This window comes from Pleurodeles waltl, chromosome 4_2 (genome assembly GCF_031143425.1).
Source record: "Pleurodeles waltl isolate 20211129_DDA chromosome 4_2, aPleWal1.hap1.20221129, whole genome shotgun sequence".
NCBI classification, from domain to species: domain Eukaryota; kingdom Metazoa; phylum Chordata; class Amphibia; order Caudata; family Salamandridae; genus Pleurodeles; species Pleurodeles waltl.
This window is the reverse complement of record NC_090443.1, coordinates 326,761,203-326,786,406: the sequence shown is the minus strand read 5'-3', so window position 1 is coordinate 326,786,406 and position 25,204 is coordinate 326,761,203. Positions and strand designations below refer to the sequence as shown.

Here is a 25,204-nt window from a genome sequence, read left to right as displayed (position 1 = left end):
CAGGTAAGTAACTAATTTTCTTCTCCAGTATTGGATCTTTCATAGATTCACATGCTTGAATCAGAGTAACGAGCAGTAATGTTTTCTTACTTACTGAATTACATTGACTGTAATTCCATCGTAATTCTATACGTGATGTGATTCACATTAGTTCAGTTTTAAATATGCACTTACATATAATTATATTTATATTCATAAACATCCGAATATAAGAGCAATAAAAGGTGTGTGGCAAGAAATCCTGACACAATTTATGCTATTATTATGGAGAATACGACACGTTAACACAGTATAAGAAAATGAACCATTAATGACCATACCTCGAGTGTGGTGGTGGGATGTGTAAGAGGCTCACCTTAACGAAATAGATGCCTCAGCACTGCTTGTCCCACTGCTGTATCGACCTGGTTAGTCTCCTCTAGACAGTAATGTCTTGTAAATGTGTGTTGGCTGGACCATGTCGCTGCTCTACAGATGCTATGTAGTGGTACACCTGCAAAGAGTGCAGCTGAAGTGGCTACCGATCTTGTAGAGTGGGCTCTCACCCTGGTGTGGAGCGGCTTTCCTGCTTTTGAATGGCAGAATTGAATCGCCAGGCCAATCCATCTTGCTAAAGTCTGTTTGGACACCGCGTGTCCCTTCTTTGTTCCGCCGAATGCTACAAATAATTGATCCGACTGGCGGATGGCCTGAGTTTTCTGTAGATAAAACTTTAAACATCTTTTAATATCGAGAGAATGTAATGTTTTTTCCGCCACTGTTTGCGGATTTGGAAAAAAGGTTTTTAAGATGACTGGTTCATTTAAATGAAATGTTGAGGGAACTTTCGGAATTAATTTAGGATTTGTCCGCAGGATGACACCTGAGTTTGTAAACTGGAGGAACGGCTGTTTGATAGTGAACGCCTGAATGTCACTGACTCTTTTTGCCGAAGTAAGAGCTAACATTAACGCTGTTTTCCATGCGAGGAATTTTAGGTCAGCTTTGTGGATCGGCTCAAAAGGAGCTTTCATGAGCTGCATCAACAGAACATTCAATGACCATAGAGGCGGAGGTTTCCTAATTGGCGGGAAGACCCGAAAAAGGCCCTTCATAAATTGTTTGACAATTCTTGTGGAACACAAAGAGAGTCTGTCTGGTGATCTGCGGTATCTGGAAATTGCTGCCAGATGTACCCGTATGGAAGAATATGCAAGTCCTGATTTTGCCAGGAGCAGGAGATATGGAAGTATCTGTTCCGGAGTAGAAGATAAAGGATGTATATTTTCCGCTGCACACCAAACACAAAACCGTTTCCATTTAAGTCTATAGGTTTTGTTGGTAGTGTCAGCTCTAGCTTTTGCTAAGATGTCTCTACACTCTGGGGAAATTTTGAGATTTAAGTATTCATTGTGTTCAGGAGCCAAGCCGACAAATGAAGAGACGACGGATGTGGGTGTATGACTTGTCCCTGGTGCATCGTTAAAAGAGTCGGACTCTGTCTGAGTGGTAGATGTGGTCGTTCGGAGAGCATGAGGAGCTCCGTATACCATATTTGTCTGGGCCATCTGGGAGCTATGAGTAGAAGTCGACACCCCTCCGTCTTCATTTTTCTGATGACTCTCGGAATGAGCGGGATCGGAGGAAAAGCGTAGGCATAAACTCCTGACCATCTCATCGAAAACGCATTCCCCCACGAATCTTTTTGGGGAAGCCAACTTGCGTAGAACTGGCATTTCTTGTTCTCGAGAGTGGCAAATAGGATTAAAAAGTTTGGTTTGCCCCATAATAGAAACAGGCCATTGAGAGTTTTCTGGTCTAGCTCCCACTCGTGATAAGGAATCACTGTCCTGCTCAGGGTGTCTGCTAGAACATTGATCTGTCCTGGCATATGCTCCGCTTTTAGTGAAATATTGTGTTTGATGGCCCATGTCCAAATTTGTTGGGCTAGCTGCGAGAGTTGTAGGGATCTTGTGCCTCCTTGCTTGTTTAGATAAAACATGCTGGTCATGTTGTCCGTCCGGATTAAGACGCTTGAACATTGTATCTTTGGCAAGAAAGCTTTTAGAGCTAAGTGTATTGCTTTGAGTTCTAGATAATTGATGTGGAGCTGGCTCTCTTGCTGATTCCAGATTCCGCTGATTTGCAGGTCCTGGCAGTGTGCACCCCATCCTTCGAGAGAGGCATCCGTTGTTACTATGTAACTTGGTGTTTGAAGAAGAAAAGACAGCCCTTTTGAGAAATTGGTTGGAGTCGCCCACCACCTCATAGTGTTCTTCATTAGAGGCGTTATGCGAATCTTGTCTTCGAAGGAGCCGTGGACCTGTGTCCATTGTATGTCCAATTGCTCTTGCAGGGGTCGCATATGGAGCCTGCAATCTGGGACTAGCGGAATGCACGATGATATCATTCCGAGCAATGATTTGTAGATGCGGACTGAAACTAACTTTTTTCTGGATAGGTTGTCTGCCAAAGAGGTTAACTTTTGTTTCCTCTCGTGTGATGGGTACGCTTTGCTGCGTACTGTGTCCAAAATTGCTCCCAAGAAACTCAATTCTTGTTTGGGGTATATCTGAGATTTCTGGTAGTTGACTACAAACCCCAGGCTGTGTAACAATTGAAGGCAATAGGAAATATGATTTGTTACTTGGAATTTTGAGGGTGCCTTTATAAGCCAGTCGTCCAGGTAAGGGAAGACCTGGATACCTGACTGGCGAAGATGTGCTGCTACTGGAGCTAACATTTTTGTGAAGATTCTGGGGGCTGATTTGAGACCGAATGGTAGAACCCGGAATTGGAGGTGCATACTTCCTACCCTGAACCTTAAAAATTTGCGATGTTTGCGATATATGGGGATATGAAAATAAGCATCCTGGAGGTCTAGGGATGCCATCCAATCTCCTGTGTTTAAGAGACGCAGGACATCCTGCAACGTTAGCATCCTGAACGATTGTTTCTTTAGAAACTTGTTTAGTGCTCTCAAGTCCAGGATGGGGCACCAGTCTCCTGAGGGTTTCTTTAGAAGGAAAAACCGGGAGTAGAATCCTTTGTTCTTTTGAGATAAAGGGACTGGTTCTATTGCTCCTTTTGTTAGCATTATTCTTACTTCCCTGAGAAGTTGGTTCAACCTCGGAGGCGGTGTACCCGATGGAGGGACACTCGGTGGTGTTTGCATGAATTCCAGAGTATGACCTCTGGTCACTACATCTAGTACCCATCTGTCCGATGTTATAGCCTTCCACTTGGGGAAATAAGAATTGATGCGACCTCCGACCTTCAATATTGATTGGGGAGGTGTTGAGATTATCCGCTGGTCATTGCTTTCTGCCTGTATCTCTTCCTCGGGCAGCTCCTCTTCCTCTAGCCGGATGTTTGTAAGCTGCGGCTGGTGGTAATCGATAATGCTGCTGTTGTTGATGGTGCTGATGTCCTGGTCCTGTGGAGGAAGATGGATATTGTGACCTGTATTGTTGGTATCCACCTCGAAAGGAGTAATTACCTCTACCCCTTGCTCCACGAAAAGGTAGTTTTTTATACTGCAGGGTACCTAGGGATTTTGCTGTATCGGTATCCGTCTTGATAGCCTGCAGCATGTCGTCGACATGTTTGCCAAACAAACTCTCTCCATCGAAGGGCATGTCGAGAACACGAGTCTGGACTTCTGGTCTGAATGAAGTAGCTTTAAGCCACCCTTGTCTGCGCAGGACTGCTGCTCCAGCTAATTGTCGAAAGCCAGTGAGGGAAATATCTATTGCACTGTCTATTATCTCTGCGGAGACCCTTTCTCCCTCCTGCAAGACCTTTTTAGCTTCCACCTTGAGATTTTCTGGCAGTGAATCTACAAAAGCGGACATGTCTGCCCACATCTGGCGATCGTACCTTCCCAGGATGGCGAGGGAATTGGCCGCCTTGACCGTTACTGCAGCAACCGAGGAGAATTTCTTACCGATATTGTCTAGTCTCCTTCCCTCTTTGTCTGGGGGAGACGCAATAGGCGTAGAGGGGTTTTTGGATCGTCGTTGAGCCGCCTGTGATATAACCGAGTCAGGTTTCGGCTGTGAGACTAAACAGGCCGGAGAATCATCTGGGGCCTTGTATTTTTTCTCTAGCCTTGGCATTTGTGAAGGCACTGTTGCCGGGTTTTTCATTGCCTTCAAACCCTCCTGCCATAAGAAATCCACAATCGGTATGGCTCTTACAGATCTCTTTGATGGTTCTTTAAAGTCATACAAAAAACACTCAGTTTCATGGGAAACAATTGCCAGGCCAAAACGTTTCGCCGCTCTCTCTATGATATTATGGAAACCTCCTATGTCTTCTGGAGGAGAATCCACTGGAACTGCTGGAGGTGGAGATGGTGTGGGAACGAGATAATCGTCCCATTCACTAGCCGCTGAATCTGCTAGCTCGCCCTCTTCCCTTTCGTCGTCCGACGAGAGGTAAGCTTCCGGAGCTTGGCTAGTTACAGGTCTACTAGCCTGTGGCTTTTCGGAAACATTAGTAGTTTGAGCTTGCTGGTAACTTTGAGGTCTAGGTGGCGTGGACTGAGTTGACGGTGGGAACCTTTTATAGTAGTCCTTCAACATATGTTGTAAATCTGTCACTAATGTGCTAGGCATAGCTAGTGGCGATGGTTGGTTTGCCTGTGGATAAGATGCTGAAGCATAACTATGCTGGTAATGTTGATCCTCTTCTTCATCAAACTCTTGACATTTGACATTTAGTTGGGACGGGCTACTAGCTGCCCCAAACATTCCTTGATCCTCATCATCATCATCGTCTAAAAGATGTTGCGGTGGGTATGGCAGCACTTTACTTGGTGATGTATGCATCGGCAAAATGTCAGATGGCTTGTCCCCTATATTAATAAGGGAAAGGGGTAAGAATCTGGTGGAGTCCTCATGATGGTATGAGGAATGATCTGGTGAAATGTCCAAAGGTTTGTAAACTGTTAATGCTGTGGTGATCGTCGGTTCCATCGTCGACGGTTCCCTCGTCGACGGTTCCCTCGTCGACGATCCCCTCGTCGACGATTCCCTCGTCGACGGTACTGTCGTCGACGGTACTGTCGTCGACGGTACTGTCATCGACGGGTCTCTTGTCGACGCTTCCGTCCATGACTGCGTCTTTGTCAATGGGTCCTTAGTCGACGGTCCCTTTGTCGACAGGTATTTTACCGACGACGGTCGCTTCGCTGACGTATCTTGCGTAGATGGGAGTGCCCTGGATGATTTGTGAACCCAGGAGGCCTCCGCTGTCGACGCTGTGGTTGCCGACGAAGCTCTTTTGAAGATTTTTGCAGTAATAATCGTCGTCGATGACAACGGCGACGACGTCATAATCATCGGTGAGGATGGTGTTGTGAACGTCGACGATACCGTGGTTGCTGTTACCGTCGACACTGTCGTCGACGGGGCGGTCGTCGACGGTTGTTTTTTCACCGAAAATAGTTTTTCTGGCTCTTTTTGTGGTGACAGAGACAGGGATGGTTTCTTTGAGGTGCTTTTCCGGTGTAACGGCGTAGTAGGTTCTGAATGAACCTTTTTTGGTCCATGTTTAACTGCCTCTTCAGTTAAGACATGTTTTGTCTTTTTGTGCATTTTTCTTGGTGGTTCATCCGCACCTCTATCTCTCTCACCTGTTCTTTTCTGAGGGCGAGAAGTTTGTGGTGACTCTTCGCTGTCTGATGAAGGATGCTCTAAGGCTTTCTGTTTTTGCAGCCATAAGAGAAGTCTACCCTCTCGGTCTTTGAGGGTTTTTTGACTAAAGGTGCGACAGATTTTGCAGTCTCTCACCTTATGGTCTGGATGAAGGCAGTAAATACACTTCTTGTGGGGGTCATCAATATGTAGTCTCTTCTTCCCACAGTTGTCACAGTCTCTGAACAGACCCTTCTTTGCCTTTTCAAACATAGTAAAGTTGTAACTAGTTTCCTGAGAGAAAAAACAATCTTCAGTCAGAAAATAGGAAAAAAAAAACTGAGCAGAGCTCAGGGAGACTCCCTTCACACGACGTGCGGTAGAAAATCTGAGGGAATTCAGCCTCTGTTGGGAGTGTTTGGGAGGGGCTGAATCCTGATTGGTTGATACTCAAGTTTGGGTCTTTTCACAAAACAAAGTGGATAGACTGTAAAATACCCTATGAGGCCTACTAGGGCCTACTGGTTTTACTTTTACTGACTTACTGCTTTTTATATATTTAAGTTTACCGTGGGGCTCCCACCTCGACGACGGGGATGATTCAAGCATGTGAATCTATGAAAGATCCAATACTGGAGAACTACAGTTATCCAGTATTGGTATGTTTCATAAATTCTCATGCTTGAATCATCCCCGTTGTCGAAGTGGGAGCCCCACGGTACATGAAAAGCAATAAGCACCCAAAAAAAATTCCACAGGCTATAATGGTAACCCAAATCACTCTTATAGCCTATCTCAATAGCCACGCCTTGTTTCTGTTGAAACCATTCATTTTTAAAGAGAAAAAAATTGTATTGCAGGATTACATCCATCATCTCAATCAGCATCTTAGTATGTTCTGATAGACTTGCCGATCTTTTGCTTAATGTGTGTGTTATAGCATGTAATCCAGAATCATGTTTAATATTAGTATAAAGAGCTTCCACGTCAAGAGTTACTAGATATGTGTTGGGTTCCCATATTATATCATTCAACATACCCAGTAAATGTTTTGTGTCCCTAATATACGAGAGCATATTACATACCAGGGGCTGCAAGAATACATCGACAAATTCTGCTAATCTCTTGGTAGGGCCTCCGATCCTGGAAACAATAGGTCTCCCTGGTGGGAAAGCAAGATTCTTATGTATTTTTGGTAAGGTATAGATACATGGAAAACTCGGACGGCTTACTTGTAAATATTTATATTCATCTATGTCAATAATGACCTTTTCAAACCACTCACAAAGTTTCTGATTAATCAAGTTAGCTAAAGAATATATAGGATTCATATTCACTTTCTCATAATACACTTCATTATTTAGTTGCGTATAAATTTTGTTCTCATATTCATATCACATTTCCCCCTTTATCAGCTCTTTTGATCATTATAGCCTTATCTGGCTGAAGGGATTTTAGTGCCTGATATTGTCCATAATTCAAATTATAGTTTTTCTTATGTTTTTTATCTATTAAGGATTTGTTATTCAAGTCCTCATTATTAACTAGTCTATAAAATACATCTATATTGCTATCTATGGAGGTCCTCGGAGTCCAAGTTGATTTTTGCTTTAAACCGCTGCTTATATGAGTATCTGCCAGAATATTTAGGTTCTGTAGAACATTCCTAAAGTGCCTTCTTCATTTCACCTGAATGAGCCAGTAACACTAAGAACCTTTTTCCAAATCCGTCGACAATCGCAGAAAAGACTGCATTCCTTGGACATCAAGAGATGCCTGAAATTTTACCTTCAAAGTACCAAGCAGCTTAGGAGGACAGAACGGCTGTTGGTATCTTATGCTCATGGACGCCAAGGGGCAGGGGTCACTAAGGCCACTATAGCCCGGAGGATTGCATCTACAATTCAGTTTTACCACACAAAGGCAGGAAAACCGTTGACTAGGCGCCCTAGAGCGCACTCCACAAGAGCAGTCTCCACATCGACTGCTCTGTTCCAGGGCATTACTCTGGATAAAATATGTCAGGCTGCGACATGGAAGACTACACACTCCTTTACGCAGCACTACTGTTTGGAATCATCACAAAGAACTGACTCTCTCGTTGGACAGGCTGTCTTACGTCATCTCTTTCACTAAGGTGAGATCTTTCATTTGATATGTAGACACAATTCTATATGCAATAATCTATAGTTGCTATGCAATATGGTTTGGTAATATGGTTATATATATATATATATATATATATATATATATATATATATATATATATATATATATATATATGTTTTTATGTTCATAATACATGATTTATAAGCTTGTTATTTGGTAATATGTTTTAGAGGATTTCTATGCTCGCACCCACCATCCACGGCAGGCATGACGTTTATTAAGAGTACTGCTGGCTATTCAGATTCAAGCATGTGATTTTATGAAAGATCCAATACTGGATAAGAAAACAAGTTACTTACCTGTAACTACAGTTATCCAGTATTGGTATCTTTCATAAATTCACATGCGACACACCCTCCTCCCCTTAGATGCTCGCATTTCCTTCACAGGTCACGGTCTTCACTCTTGTGCTAGAAAATCTGAGGGAAAGAGCCTCTCTGGAGAGTATTCTAGAGGGTGCTGGTGCCTGATTGGCCAGCAGCCAGGTTTGGGTCCTTTTCACAAAAAGACTGAGATAGGCTATAAGAGTGATTTGGGTTACCATTATAGCCTATGGAAATTTGTTTTGGTGCTTATTGCTTTTCATGTACCGTGGGACTCCCACTTCGACAACGAGGATGATTGAAGCATGAGAATTTATTAAACATACCAATACTGGGTAAATGAGGATACTGCCAACGGCTTCTGTGCACGACAGGGCACTTGATGTTCACCTTTATTAGTGTTATCTGGTGACAAAAGCTTTACCTTTGGTTGGTGAGCAGATGTCTTTGGGTCATCCTAGCCATCTTCATTGGAGAAGAAAGTCTTAATCTCATTAGTTTTTTCTTTGTTTTCATAAACGTCATCATATCCTTCATGTCCAGCGATACAGAATAGTCCCCTAATCGTACATTGCATGGCTATAAATGTATACTGATGGGAGGTACTACAGAGACTTACTGGGAGGGTAATCTGAATGGTAGACTCTATAACAGTTGAGGATAAAGTCCCTGCAGCAGCTGATGAATGAAGAACCAATAAGGCTGCAACCATCAATACCGCAATCAACTGTGTATTAGCTGACAAGAGAGAACCTACGATTGGGCACCTAACATTGAAACAGTAAATGATCAGGCAACAAACCGCTGTGAAGTAATTAGAAGTGCAGCAAATGGCACCATGGCTATCAACAGTGGTGCAGTAATGGGTAAAAAAAAATGAGGTAGGTACTGACAAGAATGCAACACATGAGGACTGCAGTCAACAGAACGTGCAGTTGATGGTGACAATGTTGCCTCTGAGAGTGACAAAAATAGAAATGGACAAAGCGGTAGCCAATGGCACAGGAGCACATGGTCTGGCAGACGTCTTAGGGCCTACAATAAAGTCTATAGAGTAATTTTAAGATTTCTAACTGAAATATGTGATGCTGACCTTTTCTGAACACATAGGGGGTCATTCTGACCCCGGCGGGCGGCGGAAGCCGCCCGCCTGGCGGGAACCGCCAAAAGACCGTACCGCGGTGAAATGACTGCGGCGGTCATTCTGACTTTCCCGCTGGGCCGGCGGGCGACCGCCAGAAGGCTGCCCGCCGGCCCAGCGGGAAAGCCCCTTCAACAATGAAGCCGGCTCCGAATGGAGCCGGCGGAGTTGAAGGGGTGCGAGTGGCACCCATCGCGGTTTTCAGTGTCTGCACAGCAGACACTGAAAATCTTTATGGGGCCCTGTTAGGGGGCCCCTGCACTGCCCATGCCTGTGGGGCCCCACGACACCCGTTCCCGCCATCCTGTTCCTGGCGGTATTTACCGCCAGGACCAGGATGGCGGGAAGGGGGTCGGAATCGCAAGCAGCGCCGCCATGGCGGCTTCCTTGGGCCAGGGGTAAACCGGTTGCCCTTTTCTGACCGCGGCTTTACCGCCGCGGTCAGAATGGCCCTGGAAGCACCGCCAGCCTGTTGGCGGTGCTTCCGCGGTCCCCGGCCCTGGCGGTCATGGACCGCCAGGGTCGGAATGACCCCCATAGTTGTACTTGCCTGGTGGATCTGTAGTGGAAGCGATGTAGACAGAATAATAGGTATCACTGTGAAAGTCCCAGACAAATTTGGCTCGTAAGGGGTTTCAGCTTAGCATCAACTTCACATCCCTTAGTCACTTTTGTAGTCCGTGAAGATTTCAAATTTGAGCCTATCGGGCCCAATTTTGACTTTTTAGATGCTTCTCATAGCGAAGGAAACCCTTTCTCTAGGGGTGTCAATACCAGGCATCTTTTTCGGTACCAAAGTGCATTCACTAAAGATATTTTGGGGCTATCAGTCTGGGAGCAATCTGAGTATGCAGGTCATCTCAGTAGGGCATCTTTTTTACAAGAGGTGTCAGGATTTGAAAAGAGGCTTATTTGAAAACTTTACCATCCTGAGGAGAGTGCTCCCGGAACAAGCAACTCACAAACCAAAAGAGTGACAGCACCCCCCATCTCTTCATGCATGTGACGTTAATAAAATTCCATGAAAGAAAAAGACTGAATAAATATCAACAAGAGAAAGCTCTAGAACATTCCTTCTTCTTCGGACGAGGAAAGCCTCTGTCTCTCCACATCCTTAGATGAAGACTGTGTCACATTATGAAACAGACTACAAGTTGGTACTTTCAATGTAAAGTGAGCATATGTGTACAATGCTATGTAAGCACTGCCTACCAAGAATTTCCTACCTCAAAATGGGAAAATATTGAAGCATGTGAACCTTAGAAAGATCAAAGGCAGGAACATTTGCCAGAAAGACAGCCATAATTCACCTTAAAGCAGTACTGTAAATTGCGGAATCCACGTTTTGGAGAACTAACTTTTACAAATGTTCGTTCACCCACAGTTTGATCAGCTAGCTTAAAGGGTATTCAAAAGATCATACCAAAGCATGTTTAAAAAAAAAAAAAAGAGAGACCCTTTTAGCAGCACTGTTTCACTTCTAAATGCATGCTACTGGCACGTCTCTGATGGATGCCAGCATCTTAAAAAACGTGAATATACACATTTCATATTTTTCATTTCAAACACTGAGTGGATACAAAGTATTTTCTGTGTCGATGAAAATAACTTTTCCGCCTGTGTAGCCGTCTGTTCCAGGGAGCTGGGCTGTAACTGCGGAGAAAGAAGAGGAGAAAGAAAAAAGTGGGATTAATTAAATTTAAAAAATGGGCTAACCATTTAAACTTAACTCATATGCATATTGTTGACAGCTAGTGATTTATGTTGGCATTTCTACATGCCACTTACTCCAGAGTGGTGCAAACTCAGTTGGGAAAGTGGTACCAGAATATTGCTGTCAGAATATCATCGGACACAAATATTGTGTCCTAAATATCGTTCTCAAACAAATTGCCACATCTGGAGACAACAAAAGAAAATCTACACCGAGTAAGATTATATTTTTCTAAACAATGTTTAGGACACAACATTTATGTCTGGTGATATCTGTGTAAATTATATTGTGACAAACAAGTGCCTGGAAAACATGTGTTTGCATAGTAAAACATGTACTTGCTGGTACACTCTGCTCCTTCCTTTTACCCACAAATGTTCCCACTGCGCAGATCTACAGATCAGATTATAAATGTATAGGGTATTATTTTCTGATCCCGGAACGGATGCACATGTGGTATGAATTAAAAATGTATTTCAATAGAAGACGTTTATGTTCTTGATCGCTTCTTTACTTTTAGTCTACTGTTGCTCTGTTTCCCCCTCAGGATTAGGAATGAATTTACTTCATGCATGTCAGTGAAGATTCCATGATGATGAAGGAAACGTTTCTTACTTGTATTCCTTGTTCTTCATCATCACTGATGTAATAAACACCTCATTATCCTTCCTCGGATGCCAATAAACTGGACCTAAACTGGACCTGAGAGAATATATATATATTATGATCATAGGGCCAGATGTATCAAAGGATTCTGCATTCGCAAACTGTGCGAATTGCAAAATTCCACCTTTTGAGAAGGCAAAATCACCTTTCACGATGTATGAAAGGCATTCACAGTGCAGTTCCAAGGAATCGCTAAATTAGCGATTTCTTGCAATTGTGAAGAGATAATGCGAATCGGATAATGCGATTCGCAAATAGCAACGTGAATTTGCGAATCACATTCTGCGATTTGCAAATTCCGAATCGCAATGCAATGCACCAACATGTCACAAATTGCAAATAGTCGCAGAATGGGTTTTTGCATGTGCAATTAACCACAATTTGAAATCGGGTGGTAAGCAGGTGCAACCTATATAAAGAGGCCCAGAATGACTCAGCCTCTTTTCCACAATTGCTGCACTCTACGTCACGGCGAGGAGGATGAGGATCCTGGAAGGTTTGAGGAGAAGGAGTAGGAGACAGGAGCTCATTTTCAGAGTGCGCATTACCCTTTTTGACCAGACAGAGGAGGAGATATATGATAAGTACAGGTTAAACTCCGCTGTGATACTTGACCTGATAGTTGATCTACAACCCCAACTGCAGCGAAACACACACAGGACCATTAGCATACCCACCCATGTGCAGGTATTATGCTCTCTGCACCTCTTAGCGTCAGGGAGCTATCAAGGAGTCATAGCAGCAGCTGGAGGTGACACAGAGTGTGCTTTCACGCTTCTTCAATGCATTCCTCAATACCATGCTTAGCAAAATCCATCTGCACATAAGATTCCCCAGCACTCCACAGATTTGCCACAAACCAAATACAATTTCTACCAGATTGCCCAATTCCCACGTCATCGGCTGCATCAATGGGACACATGAAGCTATATGTCCACCATAGGCCACAGAGTATGTTTATCGGAACAGAAAGAGTACACATTCCATGAACATACAAGTCATAAGCAATGCCTCTAATGTTATAACGGATCTTGTGGCCAGATACCCAGGTAGCACACATGACTCCTACATCTTCAGGCACAGTGGAATACACAGAAGACTACTTGCTGGGGAGTTTGGGGAAGGATACCTACTTGGTAATGTAATAGTTGACAATGTTGCCTTGATGTATATGTGATGTCACGGATAACAATTACTCATTTTACTCTCCTGTCATTCTAGCAGACAGTGCCTATGCAGTGCGGTCCTTTATACTTACACCCTATCTGAATCTTGCCATGCAAGGCGAAAGGCGGTACAATGCAGCACACAGGACGACACGCAGCGTTGTAGAGAAGACCTTTGGCCTGCTGAAGAGCCATTTCAGATGCCTGCACAAGAGTGGTGGTGCACTGCAATACAGCCTCGAAAACACCTGCAAAATTGTGGCTACATGTGCCATGTTGCACAACATTGCAACAACGAGGGGCATACCAGTGGAACCCACAAAGCCTGACTCCGATAAGAATGATGATCCCTTGCCTCCGCTTCAGCCAGCAGATAGAACCAGTGCAGCAGAGGGCAGACAAAGACATGCTGAGATCATGTGCAACTATTTTTGATGTAAGTAATGACACCACATCAACCTTTATGTATTGCTGTAGGAAGCATCTTTATTGCCTTGACTTCAGGTAATATATGTGTGATTAGGACATAGGTAAGCACTATGCACAGACAGGTGCTAGTTACAGTGTCACACTATTAGCATCATAGTATCACTGCATTGCTACATAATATGCAAGTCCCCTGTACCTCTCAACATTACTTTCTACGTCCATGCACTCCACGTCTCAGTGGCACCTCTTGTTGCGGGTTCCGAGACAGTACTGAGTCTGGTACTGCGACACCTAGGACCCATCACAGGGGCTGTAAGACTGATGAGGCTAGAGAGCTCTTCACTATCCTTACCACCCAGTTCGCTGTTTGTAGCACTCCATGCTGTCTGCATTGTCTCCAAAACATTGGTGATTTGCATCAATCCTCGTGCAACGTCCCGACTGCAATGTGCCATCTCCACTTGCATGCCCACAGCACGTCGTGACACCAAAGCAGTTGTGGAAGTGAGCCGATAGATAGATCTGCAGAACCCATCCAACCTGCCCATCATATGGTGATGGCGCCTACGGTGGCTGACATGCTCCTGCTGCATCACAGTGCAGAGTGCCCTAATGGCATTAATCATCTCCTTTGTGTGTTCTGCTGCTGTCCCTCATGCAGTTTGCACATGTTTTCATTGAGAGACTACAACTGCTCGTGCATTGATCCCATGTTGTCATTGAGAGACTCCAACTGCTTGTGCATTGATTCCATATTGTCATTGTGAGACTCAAACTGCCTGTTATGATCGGTGGACACCAACTGCCTGTGCGTTGACCTCATGTGTTTACATTGCAGGTGCTGCACTTTCAGCATGGAAGACTCAAGGCCACCAAACAGTGATGGGCCCTCACTTTCCTCTGTGCACTGTCTGCCTTCTTCGCGATGCCTCCTGAGGGGAGTGGACTGACGCTGGGACAGGGACTGCTGCCTGTCTGTGCTTCTAGCCTCTGGGGGTGGTGTGGGTACATCATCCGGCATTTCATCAGAGTCCAGGTTATACTCAGGGAGGGGTAGCACTCTTGCCCTGCGTCTAATTGCTGCTTGTATGAAGGACTCCCTGGTGTTTGAGTCGGAATGTTGCTGACTTTTGCTATCCCCCACATTTTTACCTTCTGCTTCGTCAAGGCCTGGAACATCTGCAGCAACAATGCCCAGCATGTCATTCTTGGATATTTACCCTCACAGTTGCATAATAGGATTACATTTACCATGGCATAGTATCTCTGAAAGTCTTTTGTGTTGTGTATCTGTTTGGTTTTACACTATCTCACTATTTATGTGGTAGATGCACTTTAGGGGTGTGGACTACCACTCCCATAATGCATTGTTGTGTTGTATGTAAGATGTGGCATGGACTACTTATCACACTGCATAGTGCCATAGCTATTTTCTAAGGGCCATTTGTACATGCACAAATGGGGAAACACATCATTACTGCCCTTACCTTTGCTGGTGCTGGGTGTGCCTCAGGTGTCAATGTCAGAGACACCACTGACAGCTTCAGGAAGCAGTGTCAACTCCACCATGTCTTCCATTGGTGTAGACAGTGTCTGGGCGGGTGGTCCTCCTCCAGTGCTCCTTACCTACTTCAGCCTGTTTGCTACCATCTCTTTGGCATGTGAAATAATTTGTCGTGGTTCCTGACCACCTCCTCGGTGAGCACCTCCAATTTCTGCTCCCTGATTTTGAGTTTGCGCTTCCTCTCTCCTTTCTCCTTTACAATCCCATCAGTAGCCATTATTCTGTTTCATCCTGGCTGACTCTCAAGACTGCCTCCCTTGTGCTTGGATGGGTCTCTCTGCTTTCTCCTGTGGCTGGGGCTTCTGCAAACAGCAAGCACTGACTCACTTCCTGGTTGTGATGTAATCAGGCTGTTCCAGACTGCCGGATTGTTTAAGAAATCGCTATTAGCGATTCGCAAATTTCATACATCCCATTTTGCATTTCTTAAATAGTGATTTCTTAAAATTCGCTATTTAAGAAATGCAAACCGGGAGCTTGATACATCAGCTTGATACATCTGGCCCATAATGCCTTATCAAAGATCCCAAACAAATCTGTTTGATCTGTGCCCACTGGGATTGCTGGTCCAGCCTGGGGACGTAAGAAAATGAGTTACTTACCTGCAACTTTAGTTCTCCAGTATTGGTATCTTTCATAGATTCACATGCTTGAATCATCCCTTTCGTCGACATGGGATTCCCACGGTAATCAACATTGCAGTTTATATATCATTACCATAGGCCCTAATAGCAATGAACAGTCTCTAATAACATATCCAGGTCCTTTTTAAAAAAGGACCAAACTTGACTTATGACCAGTAAGGCAACAGCACCCACTAGAATACTCCTAAGAGAGGCAGATGCCCTCAGATTTTCTAGCACAGTGAGAATTTTTATCCGTAGTTATAAGGGAGTCTCTCAGGAGAGAAGGGTGGGTCGCATGTGAATCTATGAAAGATAACAATACTGGAAAACTGAAGTTACAGCTAAGTAACTAATTTTCCTCTCCTATATTGGATCTTTCATAGATTCCATATGCTTCAATCAGATTAGCAAGCAGTAAGTGGAATATCTGTTTAAAGTGTACTAGCGGATGGTGGGTCTTAATCCGAAATATATATATATATATATATATATATATATATATATATATATATATATATATATATATATATATATATATATTCTTCACAAATGCCGCTCATATTGCTGAACACTTGAGGATGGGTGCCTCCTAAGTGCAAATGGCTTGCACATTAAATATGATGAACCAAAAGGCTCCATTTTAGAGCCAAAAGGAGTACTCTAGGGATTCCCAGCTACAGTTATATATGTATGTATGTGTATATATATATATATATATATATATATATATATATATATATATATATATATATATATGGTGACATGCATATAGTAATATAAACATGTATATGTATACAATAAAATTTATGTATTTATACAAAAAGTAATAGTAATAATAAAAATAACAATAACTATAATAACAATAATAATAGCAATAATCAACAAATGGAAAGTTATTTCAATACATAGATCTAGAAAAATAAACAATGGAGGCTCACCTTATTGAAAGAGATGGCGTAGCACTGCTTCACCAACTGCAACATCAGTGCTTTGAGACGATTCTTGACAGTAGTGCTGTGTGAATGAGTGCACACTTCTCTATGTTGCTGCACAACATATTTTGTCCAACGGCACATCAGCAAAGAGGACTGTAGATGTAGCAACTGCCCTGGTTGAGTGCGCTCTGACCTTGTTCGACAAATGTCGACCAGCTTTACAATGGCAATACTGTATTGCGGTTGAAATCCATCTGGCAATTGTTGCTTTAGTTGCTCGAGTTCCTATACGCATTTGACTGTAGGATACCAATAATTGAGTAGTCTTCCTGAAAGTTTTTGTACGATGCAAATATAACTTGAGGCATCTCTTAAGATCTAAGGTATGTAAAGGTAGGTACAGATCTTTCTGCCGGTGAACTTGGATCCTGGAGGTGAATATCAGATTGCAAAGTACTGGCATTTGTTGTTCTGTGGTGTTGCAAACAGGTCCAGTGTTGGTTTGCCCCACCAAGAGAATTCGTGGTCCAGAGTGGTCTGATCCAGCTCCCATTCGTGACAGGTTGTTGTCATTCTGCTGAGACTGTCCGCCAAAGTGTTTTTGCGTCCAGGAACGTGCTCCTCACTGAGAGTGATGCCATGCTTTGTTGTCCAATTCCAAATATTCTGCGCTTTTAACAATAGAGTTTACGATCTGGTACCTCCCTGCTTGTTTATATAAAACATGCTTGTTGTGATGTCTGTGCACAAGAGGACTGAAGTATTCTCTACTCTCGGCAGAAAGACTTGAAGACTGAGGTAAACTGATCGAAGTTCCAGGTGGCTGATGTGAAGAGCTTTCTGGTCTGCAGTCCACTTTCCTTAGACTTGTAGTTCTTGCAAGTGTCCTCCCCATCCTTCCAGTGATGCATCTGTGGTGATAACATAATCGGGGAGCAGAGGAAGGAATGAAAGACCTTTGCCTAGATTGTTTGCAGCTGTCCAGCAAGCTAATGCTGATATCATTTGAGGTGTGACCTTGATTAGGTCGTCGATCGATCCTGTTACCTGCAACCACTGTGGAGTTCTTACTGCAAGGTTCTCATCTTCATGGAATAGTAGGCGATGTATAGAAGATGACATCATCTCTAAAAGCATTTTGTAAATGCATACTAAAATGCGCTTTCTTGTTTGAATTGTTACTGCTAGATGCTGTAATCTCTGTTGTCTTTCTTGTGGCAGGTATACTTTGTCTTGTTGGGTATACAGAATTGCTCCCAGAAAAAGGATTTATGTTGTTGGAACAGTGGAGGATTTTAGGTGGTTGACTACAAGAACCAAATTGTTTGAAGAGTGTCAGGCAGGCTGAGGTGGTTTCTGTTGCCAGCGCTGCCAATGGCGCCTTGAACAACCAGTCATCAAGATATGCAAATATGAGATGTCCTGAGCTGCTCAGTGCAGCAGCCACCAGGGCTAGGCACTTTGTGAAAAAATGTTGTGCCGACTTGAGACCAAAACGAAGAACTTTAAATTGGTATTGAGTGTTGGCTACAGTGAACCTGAGGAATTTGCGGTGTTTGGAGTGAATGAGGATTTGAAAGTACGCATCTTGCTGATCCAGGGTAGTCAGATAATCGTTATGGTTCAAGAGTTTGAGAACATCTGACAGAGTGACCATACAGAAAGATTGCTTCTTTAGGAATGTGTTCAGTTCCCATAACTCTACTATGGGTCTCCATTCCCCTGATTTCTTTTGGATTAGGAACAAACAGAAATAGAAATCCAGTCCCTTCTGCGTTGGAGGAACTCTTTCTATTGCTCTTTTCTCTAGCATGATGCGGGCTTTGTGACGTAGTACGTGAAGATGAGGTGGGTGCGCACCTGTGGCGGAGTTGTTGGTGGTTGCTGGATGAACTCCAGAGTATGTCTGTGGGTAATACGATCTAGAACCCATTTGTCTAATATTATGCTTCGCCACAGGTGATGGTAGTTGGAGACATTTGCACCCAGGTTCAATTTGGAAGTGGTGGCAGCCGACACTGGATACAGGTCACTTTGCTCTGTTGGAGTCCTTCTCGTGAGAGACCTGTTTTCTACGAGGCTCTTGCTTGTGATAAGCAGCTAAAGGTAGCTGCCTATGTGTTTGCTGCTGGAAATAAGGCCTACATTGTTGGTAAGGTTGCTGAAATGTTTGATAATTACCTCTATATGAGGAGAGTCTTCTTCCTCTAGCTCCTCTGAAGGGAGTCTTTCTAAACTGTAAGGTTCCCAATGACCAGGGTTTTCCCGTGTCCGCTTTTATTGTTTGTAGCACTTCATCGACGTGCTTCCCAAAAAGAACTTGCCCGTTGAAGGCCATTTCTAGAATCTTTGTCTGGACTTCCGGTCTAAAAGAGGTACTCTTTAATCATCCTTGCCTTCATAGGACTGCGGCCCCTGCAAGCTGCCGGAATCCATTTGACGCTATATCCATAGTGCAATCGATGATTTCAGAGGATATTCTCTCTCCTTCTTGTAACAATTTCCTTGCTTGTGGTCTTTTTTCTTCCGGAATGAGTTCTAGAAAATCCCCAATATCCGACCATATTTGTTGGTCAGCATTGTGCTGCTTGAGTAAGTAAAGAATCTGCCTTTGGGTGACCCACTAAACAGGCTGGTGCATTATCAGGGGCCTGGTACTTCTTTACTATTCTTGGCAATACTGCAGACACAGTAGCTGGATTCTGCATATTTTTTACCCCTTCTTGCCAAATATAGTCAATTATCAGTACTGAACTTACTGATTTTCTTTGAGGTTCTTTAAAACAGTACAAGAATCAGTCCGCTGCTTCAATGACATAGGGAAATGAAATCTGTCAGCAGCTCTTTCCATGATTGAATGAAAGATGCCAATATCCTCTGGCGGACAGCCTACTGGGTGGTAGGGTGGTGGCAATGGTGTTGATAAGAGGTATTGATCCCACTCAATGTGAGACCTATTGTCCTGAATTCCTCCTTACACATGCTCATCACTAGATGAAGTAGAATCTTCTCTAGGAGGTGCAGCGATGTTAGACACAGGTGATATTCTTGGTGTAACCGGCAGAGGAATATGTTCCAGAGTTATTTGTGGGTGAGGAGGGGGAGCAGATACTTGACCTGCCACTGTCTAGCAAGGTGCATCAGAGTACATGGCTTGATAATCCTTCAACATATTCTTTAAATCTTGTAGTAATGTTAAAGGTACTTGCACTAAATCTTGAGGTTCTTGCGGCTGTTTGTGTGACCTATAGCGCTGGGAAGGGGAAAGTCTACCATTGTATATTGGTTCTTGATAATAGGCACCATGATATTTGTCCCCAAAATCCTGGCATTTTACATTCAGTTGCGAAGGACTATACGCTGTTCAGAATGGGCTGTCATCGTCGTCAGAATCTTGTATATCTAAAAGGTGGCTAGGAGGGTACGGAGAAACCTTGCTGTGAGAGGTGTGCTCAGGTCTCATTATCTTTCTTGTTATCTTAATCATCGTTGAAGGTGTGGTCAACGATGCAGCTGATGACGGTTTTAAAATTGTAAGCGGTGGTAATGTTGTAGCTGGGACCATCGTCGACGAGGATGACTGTAAGGATGTCAACGGCGAAGTCATCGATGATGGAGTTGCCGACAGTAGGACCGTCATTGGTTTCATCGTTCACGGTGGTGTTGACGTCACCTGAGACTTTTTTTTGTATAGTGCCGACGGTAGCGGTAATGTTTGTGACGGAGCTGGGACTGTAGTCGAGGAGATCTTTGTTGACGGGATAGGTGTCAGTAAGAACATCAACGGTGTTGTCACCGTCGTTGTCGACGATGCCATCGTAGATGTCATTGTACTTGTTCTTGTTGCCGTCAACGGAGTTCCCGTCGATGTGAACTTCAAAGGTGGTTTGGCGTTGACGGTTCTGAAGCCAATTTTGAGGAGGTAAGAGACTTTCTGGATGGAGTAGAACGATGGGATCTACTCCGACTAGCCTCATGGCTTTGTTTTCCGTCCTTATGAGATGCACCCTTGGTTTTCTCATGTTGAGACTTTTTTTAAGGCCCTTTTAGAAGACTAGGCTGTTCCCCAGAGAATATTTTCCTCTTAAATGTTATTTTTTGTGAGGAACAACAGAGGAGTCAGAGTCCTCTTGTGAGGTGAGTGTTCTAGATGGCTGAGATTTTTGCAGCCATAATAAGAGTCCACCCTCTCGAGTTTTTTTAATGAAAATTTGCGGCAAATTTTACAGACCCTCACTGTATGGTCAGGATGAAGGTAGTATATACAATCCTTATGAGGATCATCAACATATAGGGGGTGATTCTAACCCTGGCGGTCGGTGATAAAGCAGCGGCCAACCCGCCAACAGGCTGGCGGTCCAAAAAATGGAATTCTGACCCTGGCGGGAACCGCCAACACAGCCCGCCACATTAACACTCCGCCCGCCGCGGTGGTACAGACAAACAGCGCGGCGGTCACCGCCAACAGGCAGGCGGCAGACAATGTACCGCCCACCCTATCACAACTCACCAATCCGCCACCTTTTCCGGGGCGGGAGCCCCGCCGATAAAAACACGGCGGAAACAGACTACGAACGGGAAAACGCTCACCTCTACGTACTCCACGAGGAAGGAGGACAGCATGGAACCCGAATTAAACATACTACCTGCTCTCGTCTACCTGCTCATCTACCACGAGTACGAACGCCGGCGCAGACGACAACGGTGAGTACTGCACCTACGACACACAGGAGGGGGGAGGAGGAAAGCTTACGGGCACACACATATGCGACCCCCACCCCCCCAAACTATGTACACACCAATGCAGAGCAACAAGTCACAGTGACTCCACCCAAACCCCCCTGATAAATGCAAAGACATAATTAAATTGTGAATAAAAATGTATGTACAAAATAGGCTCTGAAAAGTTATGGTCAACTAGCCAAAAAATCAATATCAAAATAAGTCTATATACAGTGCAATGGATAACCGAGGCAATTAGTCGTGCACATCAAAAGAAAATCGAAGTGTCCGTGGGCCAAAGTGTAACAACACAAGGGCAAAGCCCACACAGGAGACCTGAGTCCTCTGGAGAGAACACTGCAGGGGCATCTGATGAAAAAACTACAGGCACCTCAGGGGGAAGGGAAGGGGGGGGCACCACAGCCACATGAGTCCACGACGCCAGAACCACGAAGGGGCCACCATGCCTACTGTGCCATCCTGGGGAGTGCAAAGCCACAGTCTCTCAAGTCTCTACAGTAGGTGGGTTGCCCACTGTTCAATCCTGGGGAGTGCAAAGCCACCGTCTCTCAAGTCTCACAAGTGGGTGGGTTGCCCACTGTGCCATCCTGGGGAGTACAAAGCCACAGTCTCTCAAGTCTCACAAGTGGGTGGGTTGCCCATTGTGCCATCCTGGGGAGTGCAAAGCCACAGTCTCTCAAGTGGATTACAGTCTCCACTGGTCAAGGAGGAGGCATGGTGGGCACAGTGAACCGTTAACAGTGCATGCAGGAAGGGCCCAGCGGAGCGGTGCTTGAGACGGCGGGGCCCAGCGGAGCGGTGCTTGAGACGGCGGGGCCCAGCGGAGCGGTGCTTGACAGGAAGGGCCCAGCGGAGCGGTGCTTGACAGGAAGGGCCCAGCGGAGCGGTGCTTGAGACTGCGGGGCCCAGCGGAGCGGTGCTTGAGACGGCGGGGCCCAGCGGAGCAGTGCTTGAGACTGCGGGGCCCAGCGGAGCGGTGCTTGACAGGAAGGGCCCAGCGGAGCGGTGCTTGAGACGGCGGGGCCCAGCGGAGCGGCGCTTGAGACTGCGGGGCCCAGCGGAGCAGTGCTTGAGACGGCGGGGCCCAGCGGAGCGGTGCTTGAGACTGCGGGGCCCAGCGGAGCGGTGCTTGACAGGAAGGGCCCAGCGGAGCGGTGCTTGAGACGGCGGGGCCCGGCGGGGCCCAGCGGAGCGGCGCTTGAGACTGCGGGGCCCAGCGGAGCGGTGCTTGAGACGGCGGGGCCCAGCGGAGCGGTGCTTGAGACTGCGGGGCCCAGCGGAGCGGTGCTTGACAGGAAGGGCCCAGCGGAGCGGTGCTTGAGACGGTGGGGCCCAGCGGAGCGCCGCTTGAGACTGCGGGGCCCAGCGGAGCGGTGCTTGACAGGAAGGGCCCAGCGGAGCGGTGCTTGAGACTGCGGGGCCCAGCGGAGCGGTGCTTGACAGGAAGGGCCCAGCGGAGCGGTGCTTGAGACGGCGGGGCCCAGCGGAGCGGTGCTTGAGACGGCGGGGCCCAGCGGAGCGGTGCTTGACAGGAAGGGCCCAGCGGAGCGGTGCCTGAGACTGCGGGGCCCAGCAGAGCAGTGCTTGAGACGGCGGGGCCCAGCGGAGCAGTGCTTGAGACGGCGGGGCCCAGCGGAGCGGTGCTTGACAGGAAGGGCCCAGCGGAGCGGTGCTTGAGACTGCGGGGCCCAGCGGAGCGGTGCTTGACAGGAAGGGCCCAGCGGAGCGGTGCTTGAGACTGCGGGGCCCAGCGGAGCGGTGCTTGAGACGGCGGGGCCCAGCGGAGCGGTGCTTGAGACGGCAGGGCCCAGCGGAGCGGTGCTTGAGACGGCGGGGCCCAGCGGAGCGGTGCTTGACAGGAAGGGCCCAGCGGAGCGGTGCTTGAGACTGCGGGGCCCAGCGGAGCGGTGCTTGACAGGAAGGGCCCAGCGGAGCGGTGCTTGAGACTGCGGGGCCCAGCGGAGCGGTGCTTGAGACGGCGGGGCCCAGCGGAGCGGTGCTTGAGACAGCGGGGCCCAGCGGAGCGGTGCTTGAGACGGCGGGGCCCAGCGGAGCGGTGCTTGACAGGAAGGGCCCAGCGGAGCGGTGCTTGAGACGGCGGGGCCCAGCGGAGCGGTGCTTGACAGGAAGGGCCCAGCGGAGCGGTGCTTGAGACGGCGGGGCCCAGCGGAGCGGTGCTTGACAGGAAGGGCCCAGCGGAGCGGTGCTTGAGACGGCGGGGCCCAGCGGGGCGGTGCTTGACAGGAAGGGCCCAGCGGAGCGGTGCTTGAGACGGCGGGGCCCAGCGGAGCGGTGCTTGAGATGGCGGGGCCCAGCGGAGCGGTGCTTGACAGGAAAGGCCCAGCGGAGCGGTGCTTGAGACGGCGGGGCCCAGCGGAGCGGTGCTTGACAGGAAGGGCCCAGCCGAGCGGTGCTTGAGATGGCGGGGCCCTGTTCAGCGGTGCTCTTCTGCACGGCGGGGCCCTCTTCAGCGGTGCTCTTCTGCACGGCGGGGCCCTCTTCAGCGGTGCTCTTCTGCACGGCGGGGCCCTGTTCAGCGGTGCTCTTCTGCACGGCGGGGCCCTGTTCAGCGGTGCTCTTCTGCACGACGGGGCCCTGTTCAGCGGTGCTCGTCCAGTAAGTCAAGGGAGCCAGACCTGGCCTGGACTCCCTGCTCAGTCGCCCTCCGACCGTGCTGTTGCTGGACCCTTCGGTGACGGAGTCCTGGGCCCTTTGGTGTTCTCCCTAACACCCGGGATGGGGCTTGTGGGCCCCTCCTGCTCCGCGCTCCTGCTGGCTGACTTCTCCGCCCTGCTGCCCTTTCGCTCCTTAGATGGGGCTCTCGGGCCCTTGCCTCCCCTAGCTGTTGTGGCTGGTGAAGTGGGCGAACTTGGCTCCTTGGGGGCAGCCGTGTCAGTCCTCTCACGGCGGCCCTTTAGTTTCCGGGTCCTCTTGCCTGGGGGGGGCTGGCTGTCCCCTTGCTGCTGATTGAAGTGTCACTGCTGGCAAAGGGTGGACTCCAGAACCCATGCACCACAGTGACACTCGAAGCTGGGCTGGTGGTGGCTGAGGTGCTCTTGGGACTCTTTGCAGATGGAGGGGGTGGGTCAGTGGAGGGAAAGAGGTCAAGATTAGCGAGGAAAACTTTCTTAGGACCAAGGTAAAAGGTAGGAGAAGTGGTGATGGGAGTGGAGGAAGAGGATGTGGTTGTAGGAGAGTCAGGTGTGCTGTCTTTGGGTGCAGGTGCTTGTGCTGGAGGCTGTCGTGAGGTGGATGGCTGTTGGGTGGGTGTCTGCCTGCGTTTGTGTGTCTTGGAAGAGGGGGTGACAGACACAGTGGGAGAGGACACAGGGGACGTGTAAATGGTAGTGGGGGTGGTGACTGCACGTGTGCGGACTGGACTGGAGGGTGTGCTGGTGATGGAAGCACTGGCTGATGGTGGTGTGCATGCAGGTGTGAGTGTAGACGTCACAGGGAGGGAGGAGGGAGACGAGGAGGAGGGGGACACAGAGGTGGTAGTGACTGTTGGAATGTCTGCATCTGGGTGTTGCTTGCGTGAATGCTTGTGGGTTCTGTGGTGCTTGTGTCTGGATGAGCTGCCCTTGGGTGTTGAGGTGTGTGCAGGCTGGTCTGATGGTGTGGATGGGATAGGCTGAGGAACAGGAGACAGAGACAGGCTGGAGGCAGTCAGAAGAGGGAGGCTGGAAACAGGGACAATGGCTGCCGTCAGTGCTGAGGCCAGAGCATTGAACGATCGTTGATGGGCAGCCTGACCCGAATGAATGCCCTCCAGGTAGGCATTGCTCCGATGCACCTCCCTTTCTACCCCCTGGATGGCATTCAAAAGGGTAGTCTGCCCAACAATGATGGTCCTCAGGAGGTCAATGACCTCCTCACTGAGGGCAGCAGGGGTAACAGGGGCAGGGGCTGAGGTGCCTGGGGCGAAGGAGACGCCCGCCTTCCTGGGCGAGCGGGCACGGAGCGTAGGCTGAGGGGCTGCTGGGAGGGCGGGCTGGTGCGCTGGGTGGCGGCTGTACCTGTAGAGGCGGGGGGCCCGGATGTTGCCGCCACCGCTAGGGAGCTCCCATCCGAGGACGTGTCGCTGTCGCTGGTGTCACCACCGGTCCCCGT

At 47.4% G+C, this 25,204-nt stretch overlaps 1 protein-coding gene across 1 annotated transcript in view; it reads right to left on the bottom strand.

The window, feature by feature from the left end:
• DMC1 (DNA meiotic recombinase 1) overlaps positions 1 to 25,204 on the bottom strand; it is a 1,145,966-nt gene that overhangs the window by 844,454 nt on the left and 276,308 nt on the right. The window contains exon 6 of the mRNA XM_069233161.1: positions 10,832 to 10,904. Coding sequence (XP_069089262.1) covers positions 10,832 to 10,904 — 73 coding nt within the window. The remainder of the gene's footprint in view (positions 1 to 10,831; positions 10,905 to 25,204) is intronic.